The sequence below is a fragment of the Aplidium turbinatum genome, chromosome 15 (genome assembly GCF_918807975.1).
Source record: "Aplidium turbinatum chromosome 15, kaAplTurb1.1, whole genome shotgun sequence".
Classification (NCBI taxonomy): Eukaryota; Metazoa; Chordata; class Ascidiacea; order Aplousobranchia; family Polyclinidae; genus Aplidium; species Aplidium turbinatum.
This window is the reverse complement of record NC_137486.1, coordinates 14,755,089-14,769,915: the sequence shown is the minus strand read 5'-3', so window position 1 is coordinate 14,769,915 and position 14,827 is coordinate 14,755,089. Positions and strand designations below refer to the sequence as shown.

The following is a 14,827-nucleotide window of genomic DNA, read 5'->3' as shown; positions in this document are numbered from 1 at the left end:
TAAAGTCGGATTCCAATTCTCACCGGTACATCCTGCCTCCTGCCAAATTGTTGCCTCCGGTGCATCACTAATGATTTTTACTTTTCGTTATGTGCAATAATTCAAACCAGCGTATTCTAATTGCCAAAACCGTTCATCTGGTTGACTTCGTTATAAGGTTGCCAGTTCCGCGGTTTTTTCACCTGTTTTAGGCTACAAAACATTTGCGAGTTTAGTTCAATCGAATGATGATGTGTTCAATCGTGGATAACACGCTTAAGTTTAGTGGAAACTCATGTATTTAAAGAGACTTGGTAATTCAGGCACTCAAAGTTTTTATGCAAAATCCCACTACTTACTTGGCTGAAAAGGGGGTTCATTGCACTAGGTCAGGGATGTCCAACCTGCGGCCTGCGGGCCGCACTGCAGCCCGCCTGAGGTTTTTGTGCGGCCGCTAATCATTTTCACTCCAAGTAGTATTTTGAACTTTGAACCTTAGCCCTAATTAAAATGTTCCAGTCAGTTTTTAGGGGCGTAGTAATAGTATATAGTATGGGAGCAACAGGATTATAAGTCCGATTATATCTAAAGTCCGATGACTCAGTAGAGCAGCCACCTTAAAAATATTTCAATTATTGTTACCCGAAATAAAACAGTTCATGGAGGTTCAAACAAAATGTGAACTTAATAGAAAAAGGAAGAATGGTTGAATGATTTGTCTTTTTTAGTTGACATCACAGAAATGCTAGCTGAGCTAAATTTGCATTTACAAGGGAAAGGTCAGTTGTGTACGTAGTTTAATGTTCAAGCGAATAAGTAGCTTTACCAGGAAATTAAAACTTTTCATAGCACAACTGAAAGCTGGTGCAATTGTATATTTTCGTAGTCCATCTGAAAGAGCTCAAAGACTGTTCTGTAAACTATGAAAAGTATGCTAAGTTATGTGAATTACTGGTTTGCTTGCAGAATGGAAGATTTACTAGAAGAATTTACTGTCAGATTTTCTGACTTCAAAAAGATTGAAATTAAATTAAAATTATTCAGTGACCCAGTTTCATTTCAGTGTGATAAAGCGCCACTCGAATTCCAACTTGAACTGATTAAACTGCTAAGTCAAGAAAGTTTGAAAATTTTCCACAGAGAACACACTCTTCCTTTATTTTACAAAGAATTACATTCATGTAATGAATTTAATAAATTAGTTAGTTTGTCCAGAACATTATTGTGCATGTAGGGCAGCAGTAGGCTACGCAGCACATATTGTTACGAGCAGTTATTTTCATCCATGAAAAACACAAAACTGCAGAAAGAAATAGACTGACCGACAAACACTTAGCAAACATCCTAAGAATCAAGACAACGTCCTTTAATGCAAATGTTGATAACATCTTAGCTGAAAAAAAATGTCAAAAATATTGTAGAAATAAATGTTTGTTTCTTTCTATATGTGTGTTGTTCCTATTTTCAAAGATGAAATTAATGGTTTTTAATTGTTCCTTTATGTACCCATTTTTCTTGAAATTTAATAGGTTCTGCGGCCCATTGAATTATTTCAAGTGACAATGCGGCCCACTATAATAAAAGGTTGGACATCCCTGCACTAGGTGATAATGATATCAAAACGAAAGGAAGAAATTATCTTTAATTAAACACTTAATGACTAAAATCTAAATTTTCGAAATCAAAATTTCTTTGTTTTTCAACATGTGATGATGTTAAAACCTATTGTGTCATCTGGGGCAAACAGTAAAAAAAGCGTAAAAAAACATTTTTTAGAAAATTATTTATTTAAACATTTGCTTAAAAGTTAGCGAAATCTGGAAATTTCTGCAAAATGTGACAAATCATTCTGTATCTTTAGGTAGCCATGTTGTTATGTAGCCTACAATATTTAATTTTCATTGTTGCTGTTAATTTAACGATTTTTTTCACGTGTTTTAAATTGCCAAAGAGCACTAGCGAGTGAGGTAAATCAGAGTTGAATTTAGATCAATCCATTGCAACTTAAGCTATCAATTTAATAATAATCGATTGATTAAAATTTAAAATCAAAAACTTTCAACACTTGCGTTTTACCAGTCGTGTTCTATAGTTTATAATTCGTAAATTGGGTATCATCAACATTGCAAAAACTCATTACTTTCTACATTCACATCATGAAAAGCATGACAAACAAAAGGCTACTTGACCACACGAAAACAGAAGATCTGTATGGGAACGTTCAAATATTACGTAACGCTTTTTTTCCGAATTTTTGACCCCCCTCCCCCATGTAACGCTTTTTTACTACAAATTTAGCACAAAAAAACTACCATTCCGTACTAGAAAGCGTTACGTAACGTTTTGCTTGAACCCCCTCCCCCACGATGTGACGCTAACGTAACGCTTTGCATACCCCCCCCCCTCCCCCTCGAAGGCGTTACGTAATATTTGAACGTTCCCTATACCAAAGCTACATCTAATTGCAGCAACAATAAAATCAAAAGTTCTACAGTTGTTCGGCCATACTAAAAGAGCAAAATTTGTACTTAGCAAAGTTTGTGCAGAAGGTGAAGTCAAGGAAAGAGAAATCGCGGCAAACAACCAAAACTATGACAAGGCATAATCCAGACATGAACCGGACTCAATTGACGACACAGGGCGAGTTAGCTGAAAATTGCCACTCTTGGAAACATATCAACCATGTTGATGCACAATCTAGTGCAAGCGGAGATGGCGATTGATGATGATAATTACAAATTTTATTGAACAAACGCTTCCATTGTTATTCCACAAATAGGGAAAACAAGTAGCTGCAAACTAACTATTTTTGTTTTGTGCGGATGAAAATTTTACGAAATGAAAACGTGCGTACCGTTGTTTTAAAGGTTGAAAAGCACTGTTTTAAAATAAGTTGATCATTTTCTATTTACTGCAGATAATAAGCTTCAAACCGACAGCAAGTCAAATCCAGACGGCGTGTCCACGTTATCAAGGGGTAAGTAGGCAAAATTTTCTTATTAAGGCACAAAGTCTTCAGACCACATTTCACACTCACCATATTTTATGCGTACTATTGACATTAGTGATATTTTGAAATACACAGCACATTTTTTTTCACTAAATGCTCAACGTTTTTTACCTGTGATTCAGTGACTATAGACTACTTTTAAACTTCTATCATATTCACAAATGTCACTGCATCATTCTGTCTAATATTATCATCAGTACTTGACGCGCAAGGAAGAACATATTAAAGTAAAGGAGTAAAACTATTAAAGCATTTTAATATGATCTGGCCTGGAATCTTACCCAGATTCATCGAAAGCAAAAGCAAAGACACTTATAAACAATAAACATACTTGTTTGTTTCTTTGAATGTTTAAAAAGAGCCAGTAATTTTGCTTGATTTGCATTATGGTCGATATGCACTAATCTATTTGATTGAAATGACTTTCTGGCAGGTTAACTTGGCGTTGGAATTAGGATGCACTAATTCAATCACTGGGCTTTTAAAGATCAATTCCTCTCTTATGCTTGCTTGCGGCACAAATGTTTACAAGCAAGCCTGCTTTAATATAAACTTGTTGGTAAGTTCTTTTTTATTTATTTATTTCTCGCTTCTACCTTTTTCTAGACCTTTGTTATGTCAACGTGTATTGTTTTGGCTGTGATGGTCAGAAATAATAAAAACTACTGAACTATTTTTTTTCATCAACCAGCCAGGGTTTCTCGTCTCGTATGAGTGTGGACCACCGGCCGTTTGAGCACTTTCTATAGACTCCCAAAATTCAATGCTATTTAAAAAACGCACAAAACATATACCGGTACACAAGCGCTTAATGCGGTTTTACCAGGTTTATTTGCTGTGGCTGTGCTTTCAGGGTTTCTGGATATGCTTATTGCTTATTACTGACAAGCTTTTAAATGTTAGGAATGGCATTAGATAAACAAGAACGTGGATCACTTTCTACTGTTGTGGACAATTTCTCTCTTTGTGATTAAATGTTCAACAGAGATGAAAATCCACTCCCGTATAAATAATACCTTAGTTAACGTTAATAGTAAACCCCATCTGATTGCACGTAATGATTTGCCTGGGTAACTGGCAATTATACAACTTCAAGGTTGTTTGGTTGTAGATTGTTAATGTATATAAATCCCGAGCTGTCAAATCATTCCTGCTCTCCAAGATTTTCTCTTGAAAATTGTCTGAAAATGAGTTATGAATGAATTTCTAGTAAAAAATAAATAATCTGTTGTCACTTTCACCTACGGAAATTTGTTGTCGCTGATCCTCATCCTACTTAGGAGCAAAATGGTTGGAACGCCTGGTAAATCTAATCAAAAAAATGAAGAGCCCAAAGTGTAGATACGAAACTCATGTTCGTCCTCCTTGTTTGATAAATGTTTGGGTAATTCAAATTGTATGATAATAATGTAATATGAATGTTTTTCTTATCCCCACCACAGCAGTCACACATAAGGATTTCACTACATCGTTGTTTACCACTCTTTCCATTCATAGTTGTGTTTTTAAAAGCTTTAATTATACCATGGTTAGAGAACAAATTTACGCATTGTTCTTGCAGCTGGATAATCAGTGTATTCAAGATCGTAAAATATCAACACGGTATGCAAGTTTCAAGTCCGATACGGCGAGTGGGCTATATTTTTTAAATCTTCCGACTGGAAAAGTTAGATTCATTTTTCTTTTACTGTGAAAACAGACTTTTGAGCATGTTTCCACTATCCAGCTGACAGCCACCGCACTGAAACATAAAACCATATCGCCTCAAAATTTGAGTCCACGTCTTTACAAATGTTTCGCAAAAAATCTGGTGTTTACTTCCGATAATTTCCTGTACAGTAATTAATCAATATCACTGAGCCTTTCAAGTTTGTGTTCAAGTGATTTGGTAGTATTTTAATGCCAGCGGATCTTTATGTAAATAAAACAGTGAACTCCAGTTGCTGGACTGCTGGTGGAACATATTGTTTCAGCCTTGGAAGCCTGATGCTGAACCTAGCCTAGTAGGCACATCATCACTCATCGGTCTTAACCGTAACTAAATTACCCCAGTCCCAACACAGTAAATCACTCTTTCATGACATCACAACAAACTTTAGTGCTAGTAAGGCATCCGCCTGCAAATCATTTAGTTATGGGAAAATTTGTAGATCCCCTCGGTAGATCACCATTGACTCTTAGGGGTCCATGAACTCCCAATTGAGAATCCCTAAACTAGAGCTTTGGTAGAAAATTATTTTGTTGTATCAAATACACAATTAAATTGATTAACCACAGTGGGACTAAGATTTTTTTAAAAACTCAAACGCGATTACAATAGTTAAATAAAAATAACTTGTTACTAAACAAATTGTTTATTATGTAACTACACAAAACAACTAATAGTCACTTTATAACCGTTGTTGTTGTGTTTGAAATAAAGTAGTGTTTTGTCAACTCGAAAAAGAGGTAGGTTTTTGTAAATTGTTGAGTTGTTCATGTTGTAAGAATGTAGGTTATTCTCAGCCAGCAAATCAGTCCTGTTTTGCATCAATTCAACGTGTGTACGCCTGGTTGGCTTATCTATTGCCGGCTTGCGATGAAAGCGTCTAATTAAACGCTCCGCCTGCAAGATGTTTGTTCAAGTTCCGCAAAAGTACACGGCTCTGTGTATTTGTAAGGTTTTTGTGGGCATCGGCAAACTCGATGAATGGTCTGTCTTCGCTGCACACAACTGTTCCTTTCATTATTATACATAACAACGCTAATAATGCTTAATATTATAATTGAATTGCTCATTACAAGATGACAGAAATCATTTCTGTGGCATAGCTGACCATAGCCGGCAACTAGGTTCATTCAAACTGCACATTTCTGGACACTGTTGTAACAGCAATAATGCGGCCTCTTCTGATAGAAAATTACGAGTTGTTGCACTGTGGTGGTAGTTCAACCGACTTGCAAGATCAGGAAAATATGGAAATTGAATACATTATCCATTCTCCACAGCAGTCATGTGTTGATGGAGTTTCATAGGCTTGCCGTAAGGACCATTTAATAGAAAATTGAGATTACAGCAAAGATGTTTATTAAATTGTCTTATAACTTTACCAGTATCTCAGAATTGTCAAAATTAGTGGATCTATGACGCTTTAATCTTAGTCTGAATAAGCTTAAGTCTGAATACTTCTTCCTCGAGAGATAAATTAATATCAATTGCAAACCAAAATAATGCCAGGACGAGTGCACAGTTTTACTTAGTAGCCTAACTGTTGGAGCAAAAAGTGTTTTGATTCTAGCCCACCTACTCCGACGTAGTCTTTTGATTGTGGGTCTGCTACTATTCGGCTAGTCCGATTGGGCTAGTCCGATTTGGCTAGTCCGATTTGGCTAATCCGATTCGGCTATTTCCTTTTTCGGCTAGTCCGATTTGGCTAGTCTGATTGGGCTAGTTCCCTATTTGGCTACAGTCTTTATCAGTTAGTTCCCTATTCGGCAATTTTTTGAAAATCAAACGATAATCCTACTGTAGTCCAACAAAATCCTTCTGTAAATTCAATGACGCCTTCTGTTTATTTAGAGAATTTTGTATTTTATTTCACAATATGGTTTCTTTTGCATTCCGACAAAGAAAAACAAATTGAAACGAAATTTAGCGAAAAATGTTTGAACTATTAAATTGAACTGTTTGCTCACATAAAATCGACAACGACCCTTTCTGTTTATTTAGAGAATGTTGTATTTTATTCCACAATATATTTTCTTTTATATTTGAAATAATCGAAGCTTTAGATGAGTGGGGTTTACACCTAACCACTGAGATCTTAAATCATATTTATGACACCGGAAACATCTCTAGTGATATGGTACGTTCCTTATTCATAACTTTACCAAAGAAAACCGGAGCAACAGAATCCTCACTTCACAGAACAATTAGCCTTGTGAATCATTTAACAAAGATCTTACTCCGAATCATGATGATGAGATTGAGACCAAAACTAAAATCGGAAATTTCAACAGCACAGTTTGGAATTGGTTAAAACAAAGGGACCACAAAAGGAATTTTTACATTAAAAATGATAACAGAGTATGTCCGATTCTTCTGTGTATTTAGAGAATTTTGTATTTTATTCTACAATATTGTTTCTTTTGCATTCTTGCATTTTATCAAGTGTTTACCTTTGAGTGCCTTCCCAGACGGCAAAATCCGTCATTTTTAAGACGAATTTTGTTGTCTGGGTTAGTTCAAAATATGTTTTTTTACATCAAAACAACATTTTTCATTAATATGAACAATAGAGGTTAATGAGATATATAAATAGAAGTGTTTTGTTAGTTGTTTGAGTGTGTTATTGTTCAAAATACATGTGAAAACTTACATACGAGTTATTAATTACGGAGATAGCATAAATTTGATGCTCTAAAACAAAGTCATATTTTATCATAATAGTATAGTCAAACTGGCAAATGAGCGGACGACAGTTTTTTATGATAATACGCGGTCCATCAATTTAGAGTACTAACCGGCGGTAAGTATTAACCGGCAATTCAATTCAATGATATCAAACCTCCATCTTTACACTCTGGCTACAAAAAAAAATAAGCCTATATCACATGAAAGTTACGAGTAATTAAGCATTGATTTCAACGACCTAATTTTTAAGAAAAAATCAACTTTACGACCGATATTGCGAACTTTGATCTTTCGCTTTGCAAGGCAACTTGATAGTTACTTTGCGCTTTAGTCCAACGTAGAGTGGTTTCACTTTAGGCTAAATAAAAAAATCTCTACTTTCTGGCTTTCTTTCCCAATTAAAATCATTAATCAACGCATTCGAAAAGGTTTTCCAGAATTTCGTTATTGTGCGGTGACATGCATTTCTGTGGTAAACAACTTTCCACTTTTTTCTCTGCTATTCTCTTTTAAATACCGGCGCGCGTAATTAGGAGTGGTAATTATGCAATTCATTATGACGCAACGAAAGACTTTAATTTATCGCACGGCTCACCCAGACAGTAAGATCCGCCATTTTTACATTGATTTATCGTCTGCAGACGTTGAATCGTTGTAAAAATGACGGATTTTGCCGTCTGGGAAGGCACTTAAAGGCAAAAGAAACGATAAATTGTGGAATAAAATACAAAATCTCTAAATAAACAAAAGGCGTCGTTGGGTTTAGAATTTTGTAATAGTTGAGGATTCTAATATATTCTAAGTCAGTGGTTCTCAACATTTTTGTCTTGGTGGACCCCTTTTGGTGTCTTCGAAGCTTTCGCAGACCCCTAAAAATTTCAATTTGAAATATTGGTATATCGCGTTTTCTTATGGAATCATAAGTTACATAAGTTTCAAAGCAACACACTTAAAAAAATTTGCTGAATTCGCAACGCACTTGACGATTGATGAGATTGACGAAATTATGTTATGACTTATGAGCTATATGTTGGCACACAGGATCAAACCTCGGTAAGCTATATGCTCATTTGATGTTTTTCTATAACTTTTATCAAAAGTTAATAGAATACTTGCGACTGTTACAAAGAATTTCTCCCTTTTTTCATTTGAAATCAATATTAATTCGTTATCAGGCCTCGAAATTCGTTTTTGTTGACGGCGGACAAACGTGTCCGGTCTGAGCAGCTATCTCGGCGGACAAATTAAGTCTCACGGCGGACACACCAGTTTTAACGTCGATCGTCATACTTAATCCAGTCGCCATTTGAGAATCATAGCTACGGTTTAGGCTTTTTAAAATTTCAGCGAAGTCACTCTGAAAGGCTTTCATCAGACCAACGACGTGCGCTTGACGCCGTGTAGCTGCTAAATATGATGATGATAATATGATGATTGTTAAAAATTTAAATTCTATGGACTTTTTGTGTCTGATGCAAATAAATAATAAAAAAATAATCCACCGCTTAACTGACTAACTTCCACCGAACGAGGTCGTGTGGCTTCTTGCGTCACAATGCTCTGGGCACGAGTCGGAAAACTTCTACACTAACGCGTAACGCTACTATTTTCTGATGTGCAAAGTTTCACTAGGCTTTTTTCTTTAGGTTTATTTTTGCGTGTCATGTGAGCGAAAGTGACGAAAAGAATAAACAAAACATTAGAAAAAAGCACAATTATTTTTCACCTCTCCGTGATGCGGTCGCCTCTCCAAAATAGTATCAGTATTCCACGAGACCATGGCAGGCTCGGAGTTATAATCAGCGCAGTCAAGGCCATTCAAACATTATGCGCATGATGAGAGCTTCAATAATATCGATCTTTAAAGATGTGCGCCAATCTCCACGAGATCACTGCTTGCCGTTAAGATACGTGTTACCGAGATCTATTCCGTGTCTTTTCTCCAGACCGGCTAGTTGAGGGAAAAGCGTAAATGCGAGCTCTTCTTTGGCGATAAAATATGCTTTTCGTTGTCACTCATATTGTCGATGGCCTTGATGATCGGAAATTGATGGCTTGGGGTAAACGATGTGTTGTGTTCTTTGACAGAGCTAATCCTTACATTCGTTGCTCCTTTATTATATGCGTCTATTACCAGTAAATTTCCTAGTAGTAGGTTCATCGCCCTCATTCTCACTTTCAGAAATTTCCCTGGGCCTTTTCTTTCTTACTGTAATACCAAAACTTAAGTTTTGAGGCATCTTGCTGTAGAAGCCTACTCTTATAATCTAATTTTTTAACCAACCTTGCCTTATCAATATTATTCGGAGATCAAAGCTAGACATTGTGACGTAAGACTTGAACTAAGTTGCGCGTGATTAGTGTAGAAGTACCGGTACTCCCATCAATTCTTAGCTAAGAATTCACCTCTGTTACGCTGATTCAATGTCATCAATCGTTGAAGCAACGTAAAATTCGAAAGTTTTTCTGCTTGAATGGAAGCTAAGAGATACAGTATTAACTTTTTCTAGATGCGCGCTTGGAATGCGATAATTTCGCATTCCCAGCGCAAATTATATTCTTGCAACAGTTGGTCGTGCTGTGCAATAACAATAAAAATCAATCATTCGCAAGGAAAAATGTACCGTTATTGCAAGCACAGAAACTAGTCTCTGCGCGATGCACGATAACAGCCGAAAAAGGGTGACGATACGAAGTAACACGATTTTGCAGCGGCGACGCTTAACAGATTAAGTGACATATTCACATCTTTCAACTTGCATCTAGCTTTAATAACTCCATTTTCAAAAGTTTGCTGCCATCTATAAATCATTCAGACATAGACTGCTTTTTTACTTGACATTTAAACAACAACCGACTTGACAATTCAGTAAACTTAAAAATAAAAAAAAAAGTTGTAAGTTCTTAAAAAAAAAACTCACGAGGTAAGTGAGCAAGGATGATGGAGAGAGGTGCAGACTACAGCACAAACAATAAAAATGCCCAAATCTGTTTTATTTTGTGGCAGAAGGCACCAAAAAGGTGCAGTGGCTTTAGGCTACAAAGCAAATATTGAGGAAGAAAAACTGTAGGCCTATACTTCGACCAACACTTACTAAGACTAAATATTTGAAGAAAACTTCTTTAACAAGTACCGGTAATTCTGTAATCTTATATATTATTGCGAAGTAAAGTTTTGTGTCACAAGTAATAATTTATAACCAATTAGCCTGTTTTTTTGTTTTTTTTAATTATACGTCGCTATGGTTTAATAAAACGTATTAGGAAATTTCAGAGAAGTAACTGCAGTTAAAACGATTTAGGCTTGTCCCTTAATTTCAGGATGATAATTTGGAAGGTACTGCTTTTCAAGAAAACTTTCTTCCCCATGATGCGTATGCACGTCCAGTATCAGTCGTACTACATGGAAAAAGCAACACGGATGGTAGTAGGCTGTGCTTATATAATGTAGGCTATACTGATTTCCTATGAGTTCTATTGAAATAGAGTATCATTGAAAGAAACCTTTATTTAAACCAAATTTTTTATTCATACACACATTGCACAGTCAGGTTTTAAATGAATGGTTTTTGTGATGAAGTTTTAAAGCAATAACTAAATATTTGCTTTGTTCATACCATTTCCTAATCATCAAGTAATAAGATTGCATTAGGCTAATTGGTGGTGGTTATATCATATTGTACATATAACTTTCGAAGCGCCGGCCAGTGATCATTCTGCTGCTTTGTGCGTTGTCAAGTTTTATTTGTCATATTCAAAACACTTTCCTTTGAGTAAAACCATTCAGTTGAATATCCGTTAATGGCTTAAAAGTACTAAAAGAACTGAGGCACTTCTTGTGCTAGCCCAATTATTGCTGAATCCAATAATGATAATAATTAGAACTTAGAAGTGACAGTCCCAGTTATGCGTCTTCACCTAGGAGGGAGACTTAGAACGCTTTTTGGCGAAAAACGGTTCTCTAATGGGCTAAAAATATGGACCGAGATATAAAAACTCCAACAAGCCCACATTTAGGCCTCTGGAAGATCGTTTACCCCCTTGAACATACCCCTTGAACAGTGCTTCCACTTTCAAATTTTCAATTTCCCTAAATTTAGTGTACAGTTTGCTTAAATTTCCCTAAATCAAACCTTGAAATTCCCTAACAATTTCCCTAAAATAAAAGAACAAATATGTGTTGGAAAAAGCATAAAAAAAACAGGTTTCTATATGTAGCGACAGATAAAAAAAAAAACAACGAATGATAGATACACATGAGAACTTGATAAGCACACAAAAAAATGGCAAAAAATGAAACAACAAAAGAATCTCGCTCAATCAACAGAAATTTCTAAAATTATCCAATTGTTTTTGAATCTGCTACTGCCACAATTATGCGAGATTGCACAATTATGCATTTACAAAATTACAATATACACAATTACAAACCAGCCAAAATTTTGTTCTGAGTTCTCTTGCCTCTTCATACTGTGTGAAGCCATTTAATAGGCTATCAATTCATTGATAATACAGAGAGAGAAAACTTTAATTTGTCTGTTGCGAGAATAGCACAATACAATTATATACAATATGAATAAGATAGCACCATAGCAATCTAGATACCACAACAGACAGGAAGCAGCAAAAGACTACTTCAGTCTGTTCCAGACGGTTGTTCGCCTGGTCAAACGTCATGTAGAAACCGTTCGGGTCTACTGAATATTACGTCATGGAAATTCCTAAAACATGAGCCAAAATTGCACCATCGTCCGTAAGACTCGTGTCAAACCTGTTTAAACCTGTTTCAGTTGAATCCTGTTTGGACATGAAATGCTGCGTCACGAACTGCTGGCGTGCCTTTGAGTTATCACAAATTTTTCTGATTCATTCTTGAAGTCGTGTGTTGGAAGTCGGTCGCACCACATTTAACTGGTTTATTTGGTGCTTGCTAGCTGGACAAACTCTCCGTCTTTTATCCAAGTAATTTGTATTGTAGTGACAGTTTTAGAGGTGTACGGCGTTGCACCCCCTCGATTTCGATAGCCGCGGGCTAATTTTACTGGAATACACCTTTGAATAGACGTTTCGAAAGTGTGTTTATTTTTCGGTCATTACGTACAGACGAACGGATTCGGGAATCTTATGTTACAATTTTCCCACGAAGAGATTATGGTTTACCGCTGTGACCATAAAAAATAAAAGACGAGTTCTTGTCAGTTGGTAGGTCAAGAAGAAATTAAAGCAAGAAAAATAAAAAACGAATTTGTTAGCTGGTAGGCCAAGAAGCACTTGAAGGCATAAAAATAAACGACGTGTTTGTTGTCAGCTAGTGCAGAAGAACTACTTAGAAGTACAAGAAATAATAAAAGAAGATTTGTTGGTTGGTAGTCTACACTCTTACAGAAGCAAAGAAAAGTAAAGACAATTCTTCTCAGTTTGGTACAGAAGAAAAATAACTTTGACATTCATTGGCAAGAAAGAAGATTAAAAGACAATCCATCTGTGCTTGTAGATTCAAGTGGAAGAATCCAAGCAAGTTTTGTAGACTTTAGGACTTCATACCCGTACAGCTACGGTATCGTGCATTTAAATTCTTTTTTGTATTTTTTCGGTCTTTGCAGTTAAGGTTTTTATAACTACTGTATCCTAATAATTTTGTGTGTTTGTGTAACTTAATTTTTTTAATTGTTAAATTTAGCCCCAACATTTAATATGTCTACACTCGGTGGCGACAAGGACTCGACCGCCGTAGACTCGACTGAGTTTAAGCCTGATGATGTTCTTTGCGGTCGGGCAGGCCATTCTGGGGAGGGACCCATTAACGATGAGGCTAAGTCAGTTCGAGAGGCCCGGCATCTTAGACGGGATATTTTGACTCAAATTGGGAAACTTTCTGTAGCCCTAGGTTCTTTGAGTGATAAGCAGGAACTGTTAATTTTTCGATCTAACTTATCTACTTTAGAAGAGGAATTACGGCATTTCCATGCTCTTTTGACTACAATCTTTAACTCTGCAATCTTGGCAGAACTTCGTGATAGGGTAGATCCCGAATTTAACTCGTTAAAAAATAACTTTGAACAAAAAGAAAGTGAGTTCTCAGATATGTTGGATGCTGACATACATCCTGAGGATAGCGCCTCAAATGTAAGCACTGGGATGTCTAGGACTTCGTCTCGGATAGTGGCACAAATTAACCTGCAGCTAAGACGAGAGGAGCTCCAGATACAAGCTGAGGCCATTCGAGCTGAGGCCATTCGAGCTGAGGCTGCCGCGAGAGCTGAGGCTGCCGCGAGAGCTGAGGCCATTCGAGCTGAGGCTGCCGCGAGAGCTGAGGCCGAAGCGAGAGCTGCTGAGGCTGCCGCGAGAGCTGAGGCCATACGAACTGAGGCTGCCGCGAGAGCTGAGGCCATTCGAGCTGAGGCAGCCGCGAGAGCTGCTGAGTTCGCACTCAAAGACGCTCAGTTGAGGGCTGAACAACGTAAAGAGGTAGTTTTAACTGAATATCGATCAGAGGTGGGCTCTCGGCGTAGCTCTAAGAAGGGCTCTTCTAGGCATTCCAGAAATGAACATCAATCGCAGTTTAATTTACATAACCTTTTCCAAACGCCCGTTCAACCTGTGAGTGGACCAGGGCAATCCACACGTTTTCCAGCTGTTTCAGGAGGTCTCGGGGCCGCGGCTAAGGGTCTTCCGAATGCTGTAGAGCCAAGGTCTGCGAATTACAACCGAACTCCTCCCCCAGAGCGTACAGGTCACGGGGCCGCCATTAGTAGTAATGCTTTGCCCCCTTCACAGTTTTCTGCGCCGCTAGGTTTTGATCGCCCAGCTACACGTAATTTGGGTGGTTGTGAGAGGCGTATCGCGTCTCCTGATTTTAACGTGTGTGAGGATCGTGATCGGGCTGTGCACGTGACTGAGCCCACTCAGCCCCTTAAGGGATATAGCTTGTCTTCTCCCGCTAAATCGAGTTCTCAACAGCAGGATTGCTTTTTTGAATACCAAAATAGTAGGACGTTTTTCGATAAGGCGGCCTTGATTGGTTACGATGGTAATAATATGCCATTTATCTTCTTTAAAAATCGTGTTACGGCCTTAATGGCAGCTTCGCCCTTTAAGGGGACTTGTTTGACTTTGTTACAAGCAGCTTGTGTTAGGACAGCTGCGCAAACGATTGCTAATTTGGTTTCTGACACCCCTGGCTTGTCAGAGGAAGACAGGATAGAAATGTCGTTAGCTCGCTTGTCCCAGCGTTTTGGGGTTCGTGGAGGTCTTTTCGCAGAACCAGAAATTAGAAAGTATCGCTATGGTAGCAAATTGACTTCGACCTCTTCCAGTGATCTGAAAGAGTTTAAAGATGAATTGTCGCAGTGTTTGCTTTACGCGCAAGCTTATGGTCAGCGTGATAAATTAGAAGGACGTTTTGTTTTGGATTTGGCTAAGCGACTCCCGTTTGACGCTAAGCA

General features: G+C 37.4%; 1 protein-coding gene across 4 annotated transcripts in view; it reads left to right on the top strand.

Annotated features, from left to right (window-relative positions):
* The window catches only part of LOC145784646 (semaphorin-3C-like), a 110,247-nt gene that overhangs the window by 12,313 nt on the left and 83,107 nt on the right, over window positions 1-14,827 (top strand). For all 4 annotated transcript variants that reach the window (XM_082596514.1, XM_082596511.1, XM_082596513.1 and 1 more), the window contains exons 3-5: window positions 2,897-2,956; window positions 3,423-3,548; window positions 10,704-10,806. In XM_082596514.1, the coding sequence (XP_082452640.1) occupies window positions 2,897-2,956; window positions 3,423-3,548; window positions 10,704-10,806 (289 nt within the window). The remainder of the gene's footprint in view (window positions 1-2,896; window positions 2,957-3,422; window positions 3,549-10,703; window positions 10,807-14,827) is intronic.